Raw genomic sequence first — 18,585 nt, forward strand, 5'->3', positions numbered from 1 at the left:
TTCCGCATAGCCAGGATGCAGCGAGGCATACGCTCGCTTAGCCTCCTCTTCCTCGCGTCCAACGATCGCGCCAGTTAATACGAATAACTCATTCGACCGAAAAAACGGCGCACACTACGCGTACTGAGGAACGAGCCTAGCGTATCCTTTCGATCGGTTCTCATGCAATTTCTCGCGATCCTATGGGATATCGATGGGATATTCGCGACCCTCTTCCCGTCATCTCATTTATCTTTCCTCCCACTTTTTTTTCTTTTTATTTTTCGACTCGATTTCCGGCCATACGATGTCGTAAACTGAGCAACGTGGAATGTTCGATATAAAATATACGCACTAGCCGTGGAAATTATTACAATGGTTTATATTTCGCGTGAGATATGTTGTAAATTATAGACGCTTTTGGAAAATAAATTTTGGTTCAGAAAATAGAAAGAAAAGTGGTTGATGATAAATTCGTTCTACGATCTCAAGCATCGTATCGATAGCTAGTAATAGATACTTATATTTCATTTTGCGTAAACGTTATTATTACGTAATCGGCTTTTGGATTCTTCTTCGAGACGAGATGTCGTTATATATATACGAAGCTCTTACTACGCTCTTTATCAGTTTCAATGTTGCACAATTTACAGAGGGGAGAGATCGAGAAGAGATCCAATAAGCAATATGAAACGGGTCTAAGAGAATCTCGAGACAATGTCGAACGTCTCGTTTCTTCCTGGAAAATAATTGAGCGCTCGAAGTAAGTTGGAGTGAGAAGGACGAGTTAGAGGAACGGAACGGGCGAAACAGGTTGGGAGCGGGGTCTCATGGGAATGGATTATTGATAAAACAAGCTTTATTCATCTTTCATGGCTCTTTCTATGGCCGAGTGCTCTTCAATCAAAAGGTGGCTTAATAACAGGATAACTGTGGAAAACGGCGGCGATCATCGGCGGATAATCGAGGGTAAACGGTGCACGGGGACGTTCGGTTACGCGGGTTAATTGTTATCGGCGATCTCATTAGCGCGAATAAGTCGAGGAGGGGGAGGAGAAGTTGCCACTACCGTTCGTATGGAATACCTTGTAATTATGTAAATGCTTAATTAGAGCTGGATGCAATTATGTAAAAGCGCGAGTGGCAAGTGCCCGCTTAATATCTTAATTGAAAACCAGACTAAACTGTTATGGGGAGGGATGGGGGATCAATGAGAAGGCACCATTATCGTCGGATACTAATTATCGAGCTCCTCTCCCGCGTTTCTTCAATATTTGGAACGCGAGCCGATCGTTCTCAAAATTAAGATTTAACCGCGATTTAATAAACGGAGGAGCTCGAAAACCCTGACTTCTTTTTTCTTTCTTTTAATCGAATTAATAAATCCAAGCGGAGTAGAATTGTCCTGCTCCCTTTCTATAGTGCTTCTACAACACTGAAACCACGTAGAAGAATGAACATTGAATAAAACTGATCGAGAGTAACCGATCGAGAATCCCTTTGCAACAAAGAATGCAGCGGAGGATCGATCGTTCCATCTTCGATGACCATCGAGATCCTCTCCTCTCCTCTCTCTCTCTCTCTCTCTCTTTGAACTCGGCACTAAGAAAAAGAAGCAGTCGCCTCACGCGACCCAGAACTCGAACCGGAAAAGGAGCAAAACGCGTTCTCCCCTGTCGGGGAACGCGAGGAAGAGAAACAACTGACGCGAATTCCGTTTCGAAAATCGTCCCGGGCCCTTTCATTTCATCCTCTGAGCTCCTAAGTTCTAAGGTAGTAATTACCGGTGGCCGCTACCTGCCCGGCCGAAATAGACTCGATGGGGCCGCCGAAGCACCATTTAATTTCACCACGGACCACGTATCCACGATTGCCGCCGCCGCCGCCGCCGCCGCCTCCTTCGAACCACACGTTTCCTCCGATCCTCTGCAATATCCCTCTCTCGCGGGAGGAGGCCTATACTTAATATTATTCGCTACGATCCCTCCGGGCGGCCCCCCGATCGGCCACAAATTACCGAAATAATTAAAAACTGTTAGCTCGCGTGGGAAGCCCCCCCTCCCACCCCTCGCCTTCCCTCGACTACCGCCGATGATCCCGCCGACGATTTCGATGGAACGAAGGACGATGGAATTTGCGATTTTAATCGCGAAATCTCTGGAGAGAATGGGTGGAATAAATTAATAAGGGGGATATCGTTCCCTTTTTAATCCGTTGCCCACTTTCTCGTTTTCCTCTCCCTCTCTTGCTTTCGAGCGAAAATCTTGATGGAGAGAGAGACAGAGAGAGGAAGGAGGCGATCGATCGAGTTACTTTCATGGACACGAAAAATCTATGAAATATATTTGGGCCAAATTAATTTGTAATTATAATAATTCGCGTTGGATAATTATTAAACGGGTTAAGGTGTTATCGGGTGTTATTAAATTGATGGAATAAGGCCCGAGGTTTAGTTGAACGGATTTAATTAAGTTACGATGCGATAAGATCGGCCGAGCCGGTAATTCTCTAATTAGGTTCAGCAATAGAGCCGTCCTATACGCTTTCGCTGGAATAATATATATATATCTACATATATGCTATTTTATCAGAGATCGAATAGAGTATCGAGATTGTTTAAAGTAGTAAAAAAAAAAAAAAAAAATTAATAACCGTAATTCGAGTAAAACGATATCGAATTCAGCTCGAAAAAATATACAAATATAGAAATTCAAAGAAAAATTTTCATCTTAGAGGCACACCGCTCTTCGTAGTTTACCCTCCTCGTTTACCAAATTACCTCCAGAGAGGGGATTACCTCCCCTCCCCCCACTGTGTACACACTGTGTGGAACTCGACGCAATAATTTTCTGACCCTCCACCGGCCGCTCGCTCGGAGATTAAATTTTTACCGTGGCGTGGTACACTACGATCGGCATTTTCTCAGCCGATTTGAGGAGTAATCGTTGCGTGGGTGTATCGTGTTTCCCCGTGGGAACTTGTCGCCGCTACTAAAAAACAGGCAGGCTGTTCGATTATCGATCGAGCTTTTGTTGGCCCGGTCAAGGGTGGATGAAACACGATCGACGATCGGTGGGGAGGGAGGGGTGGTGGATCATCCAGTTTCCTCAACCTGATCTACCTGATGGCGGGGATCGAACGTCTCGGCAAGCAGGGAGAACAGGTGTGAGTCAAGACACTCAGGCAGACGTTAGCCTCGCTCTATTGACTCGATACCCCTGCAGGGTATATCGAAAACTTGCTGCAACTCGGAGGTCTCTGAACGATAACCCATCTTTCCTTCGAAGACGAAATTGTAATCGAACTGTAATCGTATATATATATCGAAGGCTATACATGTTTCCATCTTGTTGGAAAAATGATAAAGCTAGTTTTATTTTAAAAACGACGAGATCTACGAATTGTAAAAGAAAATAAAAACAAATGTACGTGATCGTATAAATTGTAATTTTCGACGAAGTTTGAAGGGATCGAAAATATCGGTATTTGGGACACAAATTTGCCGCCCAATTTTCTCTCGTTTTCTCATCTTTGAACACGCGTGAGGAACAATCGATCGAGGGGCTGTTGAAAAGAGGGCGGCTTCCACGGTCTCTAATCAAGCAGGCGATGGTTTGCTCGATCAGCGACGATTACACGTTGCGTAAGTGCGCGGCGACAGTGACCGATACCGAGCTCGATGCGACAATAAATTAAAACGGGTTTGTCCAAGTTGTTAAGATTGAAGCGTTTATCGAAGATCGATGATGACTGGGTTCGATCGACGTGAAAATGACGATGCTACGGCTAATTGATATTCGACGAAGGGACGACCATCTGGTCGGCCACTCTGTTGGAATTTTTTCGTAAATGCTACTCGATGGAGACAAAGGGGATCCGATATTGAGTAGTATTCAAACGATGTCTCTTCTGTTTCTTTGTCGAGCTATTGTTAGAAATTTTTAAGAACACGGCATACAAAAAATTAGAGCTATGGAAATATTCTGGATCGAAATCTCTCTAGCTAATAATAAAAATTGGAAAAGAATAATTGGAGCGTTTTTTAATCTTGGATAAAATATCGGTGAAAGTGTTATTCGGGGAAGAAAAGGTGAGATACGCGTGTGAAAAGAGCACTGGTTGTATCGAGAGAATCGAAGTCGACAGGGGAATGTCGTCCCGAGTAAAATGCTTCCACCGTTCAAAAAAATGCTACCGTGGAAACCGTCTTGGCCAGGCCGGTTGCTGCGTAACTCGTTGTCACGGTTTTGTCACCCGTTCCCGCGGACACCCGTGAAATTACAGCACTTCTGCTCTCAAACTTGATAAACGACGGCCAACGAGGTATGAAAAAGAACAGGCAACGATGAACGGTAACAGCCTAAGCTTAACCCGTGGTAAACGCGACAGTAGGCTTTGTCTTTAACTAGCCTAACATACCATGCCCTTTCCTTTCAATCTCCGATGCGATAAAAACTCCGCTCCGCGACTTTTTAACGCGCGACTTATAAAATCGCTATTCCATCTCTATTACCTCGGTTAGCCGCCGATCTTTTTTATCGCATCGTTAAAAAGAAAAAGAAAAAGAAAAAAGAAAAAGAGCAAATTCGAAAGTTATTACAAATTATTCTCAGGAGCAATGCCGCCTTCTTTATTCAAAAGAGAAGTTCAACTCGTGTAACACCTCGAATAACCTCGCGATCCTTTCCTTTCAGGAAAAAAAAAAAAAGAAAAAGAAAAAGAAAAAGAAGGAAGAAATTCGAGATGTTTACTTCCCTTCTCACGTGTTGACGAACGAACTTCATCCGCCCCAAAAACTTATCCCTGTTTATCACGAAATTACTCTCGAGTGGTGTGCGCCTCCTCGCCCGGTTCCCCGAACTCGTAAAACCCTTAACCACTTTCCCAGCCGGTCCTCTCCTCTCTTCATTCCTCGGCCACCGATGTCGAGGATGGCAGGAAGAGTCGGGCGGAGAAGAAGGACTCTCGGACACGCACCTGTGCGCCACCGTTCCAGCCAGCCCAGGCCAACTTACGGAGGATCACGCAGCAGCCGGTGTAACGCCGAGCCACGAGACCGTATTATCCGTCTATCTGGCGAGCATCCGCCGAGCATCCCGGAGCCCCGGGGCCCGATTTTTATAGGAGGTTCGCGTGACCGTCGGCTAAACGCTTCGCTTTAACCCTCTCCACCTCCCCCCCATATTTTCACCTCCTTCCCTCCTATCATCCCTCCCTCCTCCCTTTCTCTTCCTCGACTCACGCGTACGTGTACAACCACCACGTTTCCACCCCCTCCTCCTTTCAACTTGATCTCCTGGTGTTCAGCGTGGGTCAAATGCTGGATCTCAGTGTCATTCGAATAATTTATCCCTTCTCTCTCTCTCTCTCTCTCTCTTTCCATATCTCCAACCGGCCGCTATTTGCATTCTCCCTTATCCACGCGCTCCCATTCTCTCGCTTCCTCGTCGACGGCCATCGTTGCTCGTCCTTGCGTTACTCTCCACCTGTTCGACGACTCGCGTCTTATTTATCATTTCCGCGTCACGCCACATCGCCTATATCCACCTCTTTCCTTTCTTCCCTTTATATATTCGCTTCACCAAGTAGTGCAAGTAGCTAATATGTAACTATTATCCAACTCTGCATCCCTGCGACTTCCTGCGAGACTGATAATTGGCCGCGGTGATAGCAAGAAGAGGAACGACAAGAACGCGGTCGTATTCGTTGGATATATATATATAGTTGAAGAGAGAGAGAGATAGGTTCCCAGGGTAAAAGCGGAAGCGGCGCGCTAATGCGCTAAACGGGTCGTCGTCGACCGCCGCGGGGCATGCGCGCGTCTTTTTCTCAACCCTTTCGCTCTCTCTCTCTCTCTCTCTCATTGACTTCCACAAGCTTTGATGAAGCTTCTTTCGCCTCGATGCGTTTTACCATTGCTGGGTGTTACGCGCCACCCTGGCGTATTTTTCCGTTTTCGGATTATGATTATGATGGCGCACGATGGGATCGTTACTTTTATTAATTCGTAGCCTCGAGCTCGTCCCCGCGAGGAGGAAGAAGTTGTGATCCACGGTATTTGATAGGATATTTCTTCTTCTTCTTTCTTTTTTTTTTTTTTTTTTTCCGAAGGACGGATGATTGATCGAGTTCGTACTTGCGGCGTAATAGAGTAATAGAGTTTTCCTTGGCGGGATTCGGCTCGCCTCTCGTTTCTGGAAGAGGATTTCTTGATAATGGCGGTTAAGATGTTACGGGGCTCGTAAAAACCTGGTCGAGAGGAGAGAGAGAGAGAGAGAGAGAGATTTGCGCGCGAGAGTTGTACGCGAGAGCTAATTTTCCTCGACAGGGTTATTGAGTTCACTCCAATGAGTTTCATCCGCTGGCGTTGATTAATTACGCGCCAGTGTTTCTTTTTTTGCCATTTTAGCCTCGCGAATGTCAATTTTCGTGCGAAAAAACCGTTCCCCCGTACCATTTCTGTATAAATATATCGAATAAGGTTTTTTTTTTTTTCTTTTTTTACGAAGGTCTTCGTACGAAAAAATATTTTAAACATCGTTGATATTCTCTTCCCATTCTACTCTGAAGTGGAACCTATTTAAATATTCGTGACCTTCGCGATTAATTTAACATACACTCTTACGTATATTCTCGAAATCTAGGATCGTCCTTCGAATTTATTGCCGATTTTAACCGAGAAATCGACTATCCTATTCAATCGACGAACGAAACGTGAAAAAAACGTGAAACGAAATCCAAAAATACTGGGGAAACTTTGACTCGACTCGAAGCTTCGATCTTTGTTGCCTAAATGATGTAAAAAAAAAAAAAAAAGGAATTTCGGTATAGGATTATTAATTCGAGATATGCGTTTAGAGACGATCCATCTACGGTCCGTGATACAGGCGTGACCGATCTTCCCTCCAATCGGTTTCTCCTCCACCACTTGCTTTTTCTTCTTCCACGGGGAAGAAGCCGGCTCTCGACCCATCCTTCGTTCCACGCTCAAGCCTGGATAATTAAGACGCGCCGACGGTGGAGACGGATGAATTATAATCGAGTCGGATCCAAGAGAAAAATCCAAGACGTGTACGAGCGAGTGGAGATTTCGCGTGCACGATTCCACGGGCGCAGATCGATCTCTCGTTGCCGATCTCCATAACGGGGATTTACGATAATTGCACTCGAGCATCCCGTAGCAATTTCGAGCTTGATGGGCTCGAATTTCGCATTCGTGGCGGAGAAAAATCGCAAACCATCGTGTCGGGGGTGTATCGATACCTTCGATTACCTGTCTTTAAACTAATCGCGCGTATCTGCTTATGTGAGACAATTTCCTCTCACCATTCGAATTAAATGGAGTGCAATGAATAATAATGATCAGAATTATCCTTTACTTTCTAAATTTTAAACACTTCCCCTCCCTTAAAAAAGAAGGCACATCGATTCAAAAATTTCAATTAAGTTGTCGAATGAATTCTAACCTATTTCGAGTTAAATGGTACAATGAATAATAATGATTAGAATTGTCCTTTACTTTCTAAATTTTAAACACTTCCCCTCCCTTAAAAAAGAAGGCACATCGATTCAAAAATTTCAATTAAGTTGTCGAATGAATTCTAGCCTATTCCCTCGAATTAAATGGTACAATGAATAATAATGATTAGAATTATCCTTTACTTTCTAAATTTTAAACACTTCCCCTCCCTTAAAAAAGAAGGCACATCGATTCAAAAATTTCAATTAAGTTGTCGAATGAATTCTACCTCATTCCCTCGAGTTAAATGGTACAATGAATGATAACGATACTTACGATTCTTCTCTCTTTAGATTAGAATTATCCTTTACTTTCTAAACTAAATTTCGAACACTTCTCTCCCCTTAAAAAAAGAAAGCTCGTCTGTTCAAAAATTTCAATCGCAATAAATTAAGTTGTCGAATGAATTCTACCCCTCCATTCCCCCTCACTCTTCACTCGTCACTCATCGACGATATTAAATCGGGAGAAAGATTGCACACGCACACACACGAGGCGTAAAGTGACACGTTGGCCGCGAGTATGGATCGGCGAGGTATCGGTTTCTCGGAATACTTTTCGGCCGGAATACTTTTTTTTTTTTTCTTCTTCTTCTTTTTCAAACGGCAGCCATCGCGCGCGTTATAACGGTAATTCCGGCTCGGGCTGTAATTGAAAGAGAGCAGAAGCGGCGGTTAATTGCGCTAGGTCGAAATCATCGGAGAGGGGGAAGCGCCGCTCTTCTTCGAAAGTCATTTGTGAAAAGGGCCTCCCCTTTCTCATAACTCGCGCAGCTCCAAACTTTGGAGCCCCAATTACCCCCCCGAAATCTCGGCAGCGGGGGGGTTGCATCCGAAGCATCGTTTTGGAAGCACCGTTTCGAGTGGTCGCGGAGGCTGTGTTTAGCCGTCAACGAGATTGCGTTTCGCGAGCTCCCGTCGCCCGGTGTTTTTTTCGAGCAGTAAAAATCTTTCACTCTCTGGGATCTGGAAGCTGGGATTCGGAAAGATTTCGAGTGGTTCCATCTTTCCCTCTTACTCGAGCCCTGTTACTCGAGGGAATATCGTCTCGAGAGAGAGGTTGTTGAGGTATTTAAACTTGTTGTTTACGAACCTCTCGTACACGAAAGAGAGAAAGAGAGAGAGAGAGAGAGAGAGAAAGAATTTGCTCGGTTTTGTGACGAAGGAGAATTGGATTTCTTTTTTTTTTTTTTTTCTCGAAGTGTTAAACTTTGACGAGTCACTTGTCGCAGTTGTAATGTAATACGGTGTCAATTTTACATCGTTGGACGCGTGTCACGAAATTGGAAACGAATTAGAGAGAGAGAGAAAGAGAGAGAGAGAGAGAGAGAGAGAGATCGAATTGGAACGGAAAAAATTGTGAATTAGATTTTTGCAAAAATTTCGTTAATCGATATATAATCGATTATTACGAGTATATTTATTTGTAAAATTATTAGGAATTCATAGAATGTGTATATCATTAAGTTAATTGCGTTAGATGTTTCTTCGTTCCGTTTTTAAACAAACACTTTTCACTTTTATGCTAATTATGCCTTGAAACAATTAATTCCTTTTTTTGCAATTTCCCCATTGAAAATAAATGAATTCCAATGTTTTGCATTACAAATGGCTCCTTCTTCTTTTTTTTTCTTTTTTCTTTTTTCGTTCTTTTATTATAACGCCTTATGAATTTCTCGAAAGCGAGAAGCTAACAAACATCATTGTTACGTATGTTTTTATGAACGTTTTGATTCTATCTTGCTTTCACAAATTGCTAGTTAGATTACGCGTTAATACTTCAATACTTATGTCAAGAATTTTAAAGCTTTCACGGCTTACGGTTTACACAGCCGTTACTTATTCCAACTACTATAACGCTTCCAACGTTCAATATGAATTATATCCAGACGTTTTGCCTGCATTGCAGCCAACGTATCCCCGTTGGTCATACGATACACCGACATTTAGCCCAGTTATAATTCTCGCTTGTCTCTCGTATCCAGACGAATCAACATGTCGCGCGTCTTCTCTCTAAAATAAAACGGATTAACAGAGGGAAACAGACTAATTCCCTTTCGTAATTTCAAAAGCAACACTTTTCTCACACACTTCGCGCTCACATATATAAGAAGATAAATAGATAATTAAAAAGAAACACGTGGTAAAATTCATTGAAAATACCGAAAAAATACCGAAGACCAACAATTTCGATATTCGTATCCTTCCCTATGCACACATTTTCTTATTATATCACTGCAACCACGGAATCACAATTATAGCAAAATTGTATCGATTCTAACAAAGAAACAAAAAAATATCCATAAACATCTCACGCAACAAAATTTCCAAGGCAAAAAAATTTACCAATAACCACGACTCGTAAATCGATGGATTTCACCTTCGTGGAAAAGAATCGTTGCACCGTCTTATTAGCAGAGAATCTCCATCTTCGATCATCCCTCTTTCCCTATATTCCACAAATATACGCACGAAACATACGCACGCACGCATTCTCGAAAACGCATTCTCGTGTAATAACCGAGCATGGGGATACAAATAAGGGCCGTGCCCGATTACACCGATGCAACGTGTTACACATTTTTCGACCGGCCCGCACAATGGAGGGATACACGCGGCGCTGGAATAACTCTTCGTCCACCAGGGGAGGGAGGATAAGGGAGGGGGCGAAGATGCGCGGAGCGGATGATAAGTGTGGGTGAGGAGGAGGCGAGATCGGCGGGAAAAAAGGACCGCGGTTGCACCGTGTATCCGCTTGATGAGAACAAGAAGCGGGAGGATGATGCTTTGGTGCCGCCCTCTTTATCCTCGCGCAACGACACGAAGAAGAAGAGGAAGAAGAGGAGGAGGAGGAAGAAGAAACTCGTCGTGAGACGAACCGTGCACGGTTTGCAAGGCGGTTTACGCGATGCAACCGATTGCAACCGGTTGCAAGTTTTACAATGTTTTTATAACGTGGATACTCGTTGTGACTCGTTTGTAAAATTCATTGGGTGGAAGAGGTTGAGTTGGGAGGGGCGCGATGGACGATTTCACATTTGGTTGGCAAGTTTTAGTGTATCGTGAAACACGTTTAGAAAAGAAACTCTATTTGATTTGGATGGGGTGGAAACTTTGTTGGTGAAACGGAGAATATTAAGTGAGAGAGATAAATGAAAGAAGTAGAAAGAATATGAAGAATCTTAGAAAGGTATAATAAATGGAGAAATATAATGATACAGAGGGGAAAGTAAATTATGATTGTATAGATAATATACATATATATTTGGAAAAAAATTCGAGGATCGAGATTTAAAGGCAGAGACGAAATGTACACAGAGTGTATACGTGATATATATATACACTGTCCAGTCGACAGTCTTTACACGTTCATCGAATAATATTAGCGTCTAAGATAAGTTAATAAACCTCGTCCCAATGATTCATCGTTTCGAGCCGGCCGCTACTTATCTAATCGTTCCACTTTGCGACAGTTTGCGCTTCGTTCACCCTAATGCATGTAATTAATATGTAATCGTTTCTTCTTCTTTTTTCTTTCTTTCTTTCGTTATTTATTTATATCTGGCATCGATACACAGTCGTGCTCCACTCACGACTGGTTTATCGATAATTACTAGGCTTATCTAGTCTCGCGAACTTATCGTTCAGGATCGGCGAGTAATTCTCTCGCGGTTTGATCATCGGGTATCCAAGTTAGCCATTTTTTTTTTTTTTTCAAATGAGAAGCAATTTGATGGGAGATTAACGCGTGCAGCGTAGAAACGTGCATTTTAAATGCTGCGTTTCTAATGCGATTTATTAATAATTATAGACTTTTCCTAATCTTTTAAATCTTTTAAAAAAAAGAGACAAGAGTGATCCTGTTTAATTTTTCGGTCGGTGGATATCGTTTATTTTTTTTTTAGATCTCGTGAATCTCTCGTTTCTGGGAATATATGTTTGAATTGTTCGAAAGAGAGCCGATAGAAATCCAAGATTTCCGCTTATATCTCCTTATAATAATTTGTGTAAGGTTTATAATTGCTCGATCGTATATTCTACCGCATAACTGAATTTCAATACGGGAAACGAATATTAATTTAATTTCCAAGTATATTCATCAACTCAATCCTAAAAATCGTAAGATTTCCGAGCAAAGGTCACGTCGACGGAATATTCATAGGAAAAAGTCAACGAGACTTTCTCCAAAGTTAATCACCTCCATCTCCACAGGAGAGTTAATTTCCTGGTCCGTAAAAAAAAAAAAAAAAAAAACTGGCAAATTATTAAATCGCTAAATAAATTAAATCGTGTAAATAAATTTTCAAACTTTTTATCTTATTATCATTAATCACGATTAATCAGGAAAATTTGATAGAGACTCGGCCGAGAGCAAAGGTCACACGACGGAGGAGAGACAAGAAGATTGTTCTCCGTCGGCGCACGGAGGTACACGGAGGTACACGTACGTAGTGGAACACGGAAGAGGATTCGCGTTGTCGCGAATAGGGCAGATAAAGCGTACACGTTACCTGTATGAGGTGGGCAAGGAACAGGACGTAGGCGGCGGCCGCCCTCATGTCTTTCCTCGAGGAATCCCTCGACTACCGCATCACCATTCCCCCCGTGGATGGGTCCACCTCCTTCTCTAGCTCTTCTCCACCTCCTCTCCTAACTAAAAATTTTCCGATCGAACGAAAAAAAATCCCTCGTCCTTCCTGCGTAATCCTTTCCTATTTTATATATATGTATATATATATATATATATAAATGTATGTGCGTTTGTATATAAATCCCTCGAACCTCGTAACTCCAAGAGAGTTTGAAATCGATTCAGGAAAGAGCACTGTTCACAAGTTCACGAACGATTATCGATTATCCCGCTCCCGTTTTCTTCTTCGATCGTTTAACACTTCACTTCTTCGATGCTTATTATTTATTTCCGGTCCGCGGGCACACACTTATAAATACGAGCCACTGTTATATATATATATATATATCTCGTTGAATCTCACGGTTCTCCACTTCGTAATAACATTGAATATTCCGTTGAAATTAATATTTTCTCCTTGGTGGACACTATTCAATCACTATGTTTTAACACTTTGTTTTATATACGTAACAATACGTGTGGGAGTAGCGTACTTGGGAATGTTTAGAGGAGGAAACTGAAAATATAATTGGATACGCGGGTAGAATATAACGTGGGATATATCGATAGAGAGTCGGTTTTCTCGCGGTTCGGGTAGAGAGATCGAACTTTCTAACGAGGACGATCCAGGATGCGCGGGACGGGCCTCTGAAGATGTTTACGTGCACTCTCGCGTCGCGACAGGTACACCTTTCCCTCGTACGGTTGCCTTTGATCGTGCGATATCGGTAGGTCGTTACGATCCTCTTCGTTTTTCCCTCCTCTCTCTCTCTCTCTCTGTCGGTTCCCTTCTCTCGGTTCCCGTTTCACCTCGATCAAAAGGTAATTAATCGAGTGGAGGCGCGCGTCCGTTGTTGTGTTCACGTGATAAACGCGTCTTCTTCCTGGATCTTGGCACAGAACCTCCTTTTGCTCCTCGAAAATTATTTTTCGAAATACGCGCGAGAGAACGACACGTGATCGTTCGAGATTCCCTTTCTCTCGCTCCTCTCTCCTTTCCTCGTCGTTGGCTCGAGCTAGCACGTGCTTATTCCACACCCCTGGAAATTTACGTGAAATATCTTTTATTCGATGCGAAGATCGATCGACCTCGGGGATCACCTCACTACAAGTTCGTTCGAACGAAATCCACTTTGCCAAATAAATCCAAACCCACGTAAATCGAATGGAATCGAGTTTCATCCAATATCCGTGGTCCACGATCTTCTTCGATCATCGGCTTCCAATCCCGTAATCCCGTAATCGACAAACTTTCGTACGAAATTTTCCACTCGAAATTTCACTCGAGATCCTCTCTCTCTCTCTCTCTCTCTCTCTCCCCCTTTCCTCCAAAGGAAGGAGGAAGGAATCGCACCCCTCGTAACTCGCGCTACAGAGTATCTTCGAAACGCTGGATGGTTTCGATAAACACGCGCGTGTCGTCGAACTGTCGCGGTCGCCTCTGTCGCCAGATATCGGCGTGTGTCCCTCACCGAGGAGGAGAGGAACAGGTGTGTGGATCGCGGCACACGCGCGCGTGCCTCGTGCACGTACGCGCACCTTTCCACGATTCCACGCGTGTACGTGTGCGTGGCCCAGGCGTGCGTGCACGGCCACGTTAATCCGCGGTATATACCTTCGTTCTACCTTCGTATACGCGTGTGTGCGTACGTATGTGTGCGCGCGCGCGCGATACACAGCTGTGTCGTGCACGCTGGAGCACGGAAACGCAGCACCTCCGCGGGGTACACGAGACGGTCGCTCCGGGGATACTGAGTCGGAGCCGCAGGCCGGCCTGCGGGCCTCCCCCCTCCCCCTCGCCAGACACACTCTCATTCGCTCTCACTCCCTACCCTTCGTCTCGGTTGCACCCAAGCACACCAAGCCGTCTCCTTCCCTCCTTCTTCTTCACCCACGGACCCCTTCTTCCTACTACCACCTTCTCCGCCACCTCCACCGCGGGAGCATCCACGACTCCCACCACCGCCGCCGCTCTTCGCCCCTATGGATCTCTCTCCCTCCCTTTCCCTCTCTCTCTCTCTCTCTCTCTCCCTACAGTCCGCTCTTCTCTCGGCTCTACGTCCAGCGTGGCCGATCGTTCTCTCCTCCTCGGTGTATACCCGGTGGATACGCTCGTGGTGCACGCACGGATCTCTCTAATCCTCATGGTCTGCCTTGGTGCGCAACGTTCGTTACGAGATTGTGTGAGGGGGGGGGGGGAGGGGAGGGGAGTGTACGTGCGTGTCGGCGCACACAACTACGAGAGGGGAGAGATATTCCGTCTCTGTCCGGATCGCGCGATTGCCTTTCCAGAGAACGGCATTACACACGATCGTACACTTGCCGCGCCGTCGGGATGCTGGATATCCGCGGCGGCGGCGGCGGCGGCGGCCCGCTCGCGTATATCTTCAAGATCGGTTTCATCGAGCGAGCTACGTAGGTTGTGTATTCTCACCTTTTGCCTAGCGAGGGGATATCGAGTTCTCGTGCAACGAGAACGACGAAGCACGTTTAACGTGGAAGCATCGCGCGGGAGCGTGGTGTCGAAAAAACAGGTTCAATTTTCTTCGAGACCTTTTTCGAGACCCCCTTCTTTCCCTTTAGGAGGCGATTAATGCGGTTACGCAAGAGGGGAGGAGGGATATATATATATAACGAAGGGGGGATGAAAGGATGTCGAAAATTATGTATATTCCGGAAGAAGGATTTCGGGCGAATAATGAATAATGGATAAAGTGGCTGTCGCGTGTCCACCGTCATTATGTTTGCGAATCGTGGGATTCAGGAGAAAATGCCATCGGCGGTGATCGTCATTGAATTTCTACCCCCGTATACAATGTTCCACGTAATTCCCGTGTCGAGTTATCGGGACGGGACGGAGGGACGGCCGGTTAAATGGCAATAAATTATCACCGGCAACTGGGCCTCTCCCCGGACGCTGCTGCTCACCTCCTTTCTACTAGTCGCGTCTCGTACCCCGGCTGAGAAGCCGGTTGTTCCGCGAAACGGAACGATCCAGGAGAAACCGGGGGGTGATCTCGTTCCCAAGTATACATCGTATTCCTCTCGACTCATCGACCCTGATCATTAACAGAATCGTTTCCCGCTGAAAATAAAATTTGGACGAACGAAGTTGAATCCACGTATGATATCCTTCCTCCCTATAACTCTTCTCTTCGTTTTTAACGCGCGTACAACGTGGAATTAATTCACGGAGGAAACGCTCGATCGCGTTTAGCCTAATTGCGATCATCCTCGATCTCCGTCCATATATTCCTCTCCCCCCCCCCCCGGGTGATCGAAATTAAATTTTCGCGATTCCTCCTCCCGGCAGCCCTGATCTCTTCCACTCGTTACACCCGGCGAGGTCAGCCTGTGAAAGAACCTGTATATATATATATATAGGTACAAATATATATATATATATACTATATATATATATGAGAGGAGACGATACATCGAGGCGAGTCGTCTCTGCTTCCCTCTCCGTCTGGCCTGTTCTCTCGCGCGGAGAATCTCTCGCAAGTCGAGTCCACGATGGGTAGTAGCGTGCCAGTATGGTGCACCGTGGTCCACGGACGGATGGACGGATCTCCACGGACAGCCCGGTAGTAGTGGGATACTGGTCTAACTCTTCGTTCCTTCCATCTCCTTCCTTCCTTCTCTCGCGCGTAAGGCCCCCTTTTTGGTCCCCCTGCTCTATACATGTATACGTATATACATATATATGCGTCTCTTTCTCCCGTGGCCGCTCATCCTTCATCTTTTTCCCGTCTGCCTACCGCAGCCAGAGAGAGGAATATCCCATCTCTCCCCGTCTCTTTCCACCGGCCTGTTGCTTTACTCTCCTCGAGGGCCCCGAGGAGAGAAGTTAGCCAGCGGGCATCATGGTGGTGGCTACACCGCTGGCTTCTCGCGTCTCTCCAAGACTCGCAACTCCAAGAGTGTGTGCCCCCCCGCCCGAGGGTCAAGGAACTCCCTCGGGAACAGGTTCACCTCCTCCTCCTCCTCCCTCTACCGTGGCGGTGGTACCTACTACTACTACTACTACTACTACTACTACTACTACTACTACTACTACTACTACTACTCCCCTCCCCCTCTCGTCCCTTCTTCTCCTCGTGGCATGGTCTTCTTCTTCCCTCCTCCCACCTTCTGCCGCCCTATGCCCCCTCCGGTCCGTACCTTAGGGTTTTACTTATTTTCTCTTATTACCGCTGGTGGGCATGTGGCCACGCTTAACACGCACTCACACATGCTCAGGGGGCGAGCGCAGTCGGTGTACACGCTATCGGCGCCTTGGTCCAGCTCAGAGTCCCGTCAGTCTCTCCCTTCGTCCCCTTCCCGGGAGCCTCTTCTTCTTCTCCTTCTTCTTCTTCTTCTTCTTCTTCTTCTTCGCTGTTTTCACCCCACTCGTTCCCTTCTTGTCTCTCTCTCTCTCTCTCTGTCTCGACTCTCCTTAGGTACTCCAATATGTGAGCACATTATTACAGCCTCAACAGAGGCAAGAGCAAGCACCGCGGGTTTTCGAGGGGGTTACGCTCGGGATTGGGAAGGGGGAGGAGGAGGGGGATGGGGCTGAAGCCATGGCGAGACGCGCTCCAGCAACGTGGAGACTGAGAAAACGCGCGAGCGTTACACGCAAGGGTGTTTGGGTGAATCTCCGCTCTCCAGGTTTCGAGTCACAGGTATATCCGTTCTTCTTTCTCGTTCGAGAGTCTTTGTCTATCGTTCGATCCTCCTCTTCTCTCTCTCTCTCTCTCTTTCTCTTTCTTTCTGTTTCTCTCACATCCTTGTGCCCGCTGTCCCAGGCGAACTACCTTCTCGTCAGATACCAGATTCCACCTGTGCTGCCTGTGATATCTTGCCCGGTGCTGCCATGCTCATCCGCCTTGTCCTCCTTGTTCTCTCCCTCGTGTCGTGAGATCCTCTCGAATTCGTCCACCCGCGGTTCGTTCTCTCGCTCTCTCTCTCTCTCTCTCTCTTTCACGCGCGCGCGCGCGGAATTCTTTTTCGATTCTCCGCGACGACATTTTTCCTTCCATCGAACCGTGCAACTTGTTCTCCATTATTAGCTCAGATTTTACGATCGAGTCGTATAATACGGCGACAATTGGATCGAAACACTCGCTCTTAAGTTGGCGAGTTAAAAAATTACGAAAGCGAAATAATCGTGAAACTTGAATGATAAGAGAGAAATTAATTTGCAACAAGGTTGTTTTATAATCGATATCTAGCTCTTTTCTACGTATGGATTTTGGATAAGTTATCTTTCTTTTTCCTCGCTTCTTTTCTTTTATTTTTCTGATTACGCTCCGCCGTTTCTTCAAACGCGTTTCCGGCTCATTTCCATTTCGATTATTCCTGCCAGGTATTATCCGTGGGTCGGTTAAGGCCTGCGCGAAATTAAGGCGTAATGGATACGCGACGGGGTACAAACCGCGCATACGCTCAAGGATTTTAATGATCTTTCTTCAGGTATTCGTCGGCCGGCTATAGATACCAGATTCCAGTTGGGCCGCCGCTTCGAAATCCGCGTCTTCTCGTCGTCGGGGCTTCGCGAGCAGAGAGTTTCTTGCCTCTGGCTTCTACACCGGCTGTCGTGAAATCGCCCTTCACTGTTGACGTTTCTAGAGGAACTCGTGAGAGTAATTTGACGGCGGTATTTAAAGGGGAGAGAGAGAGATAGAGGGAAAGAAATTGACGAATGTTCCAAGTTAATAATGGATAGATTGAATATTTAGATAAAACTAAACGCTGACCACGATTTTTAATTTTTAAAATTATTATATATTTATCTTCTTTTCTTTACATTTATTATAAATAAGTTAGAAGGAATACAAAAATAATCGAACTCGCTATTACGAACGGGAAAAGGAGAGGTATATAGTAAAAATTTCTCATGGATGGAATACTGGTTGATCGATTCCCAACGGAATTTGCATGCGTATCACGAAGTCACGGTGTTCTTCCCGGTTCCGTTAACCGCGAACACACGTCAGTGTGTCCTTTTGACACGACACGTTAATTGCTCCGCAATGAAATCGCGTTACCCGTTACGTAACCGCGAATTAAAACCCGTCTTTGATTCGAAAATAGCGTTGTAATCCGCTCGAATATTCGCGCAAATATTCTACAAAAAAAAAAAGAAAAGAAAAGAAAAGAAAAGAAAAAGAAAAAAAAGAAGCCGTAATTAATATCGTATTAGTATTCACTGGCAACGAACCACGCGGTGAAAATACACAAAGAAAAAGAACTCTCGCTCATATTCTCGTATTCTTGCTCGCTCGAATCAGATCGTAAAATTCGCGAATAATTAAGAAATCGAAGGACGCCGAGAAAAATCGAATCGAAGAAACCACCGTTTCTTTCTTCCATCTTATTATCGCGACTCGATATCGAATCTCGTTCGAGAAAACAGAGGGTATACAAAACGGAGGAATAATAGGCTTTGTCGAGAGTCTTCCTATAAACATCTT

General features: G+C 45.1%; 1 protein-coding gene across 1 annotated transcript in view; it reads right to left on the reverse strand.

Moving 5' to 3' along the window:
* Window positions 1-12,100, reverse strand: part of LOC122715144 (protein jagged-1) — a 47,211-nt gene extending 35,111 nt beyond the window's left edge. The window contains exon 1 of the mRNA XM_043937076.1: window positions 12,009-12,100. Within this exon, the coding sequence (XP_043793011.1) occupies window positions 12,009-12,056 (48 nt within the window). The 5' untranslated portion in view covers window positions 12,057-12,100. The remainder of the gene's footprint in view (window positions 1-12,008) is intronic.
* Between the last annotated feature and the right edge of the window lie 6,485 nt (window positions 12,101-18,585).

The sequence above is a fragment of the Apis laboriosa genome, unplaced genomic scaffold (assembly GCF_014066325.1).
Source record: "Apis laboriosa isolate Shangri-la unplaced genomic scaffold, ASM1406632v1 scaffold34_cov151, whole genome shotgun sequence".
Taxonomy (NCBI): domain Eukaryota; kingdom Metazoa; phylum Arthropoda; class Insecta; order Hymenoptera; family Apidae; genus Apis; species Apis laboriosa.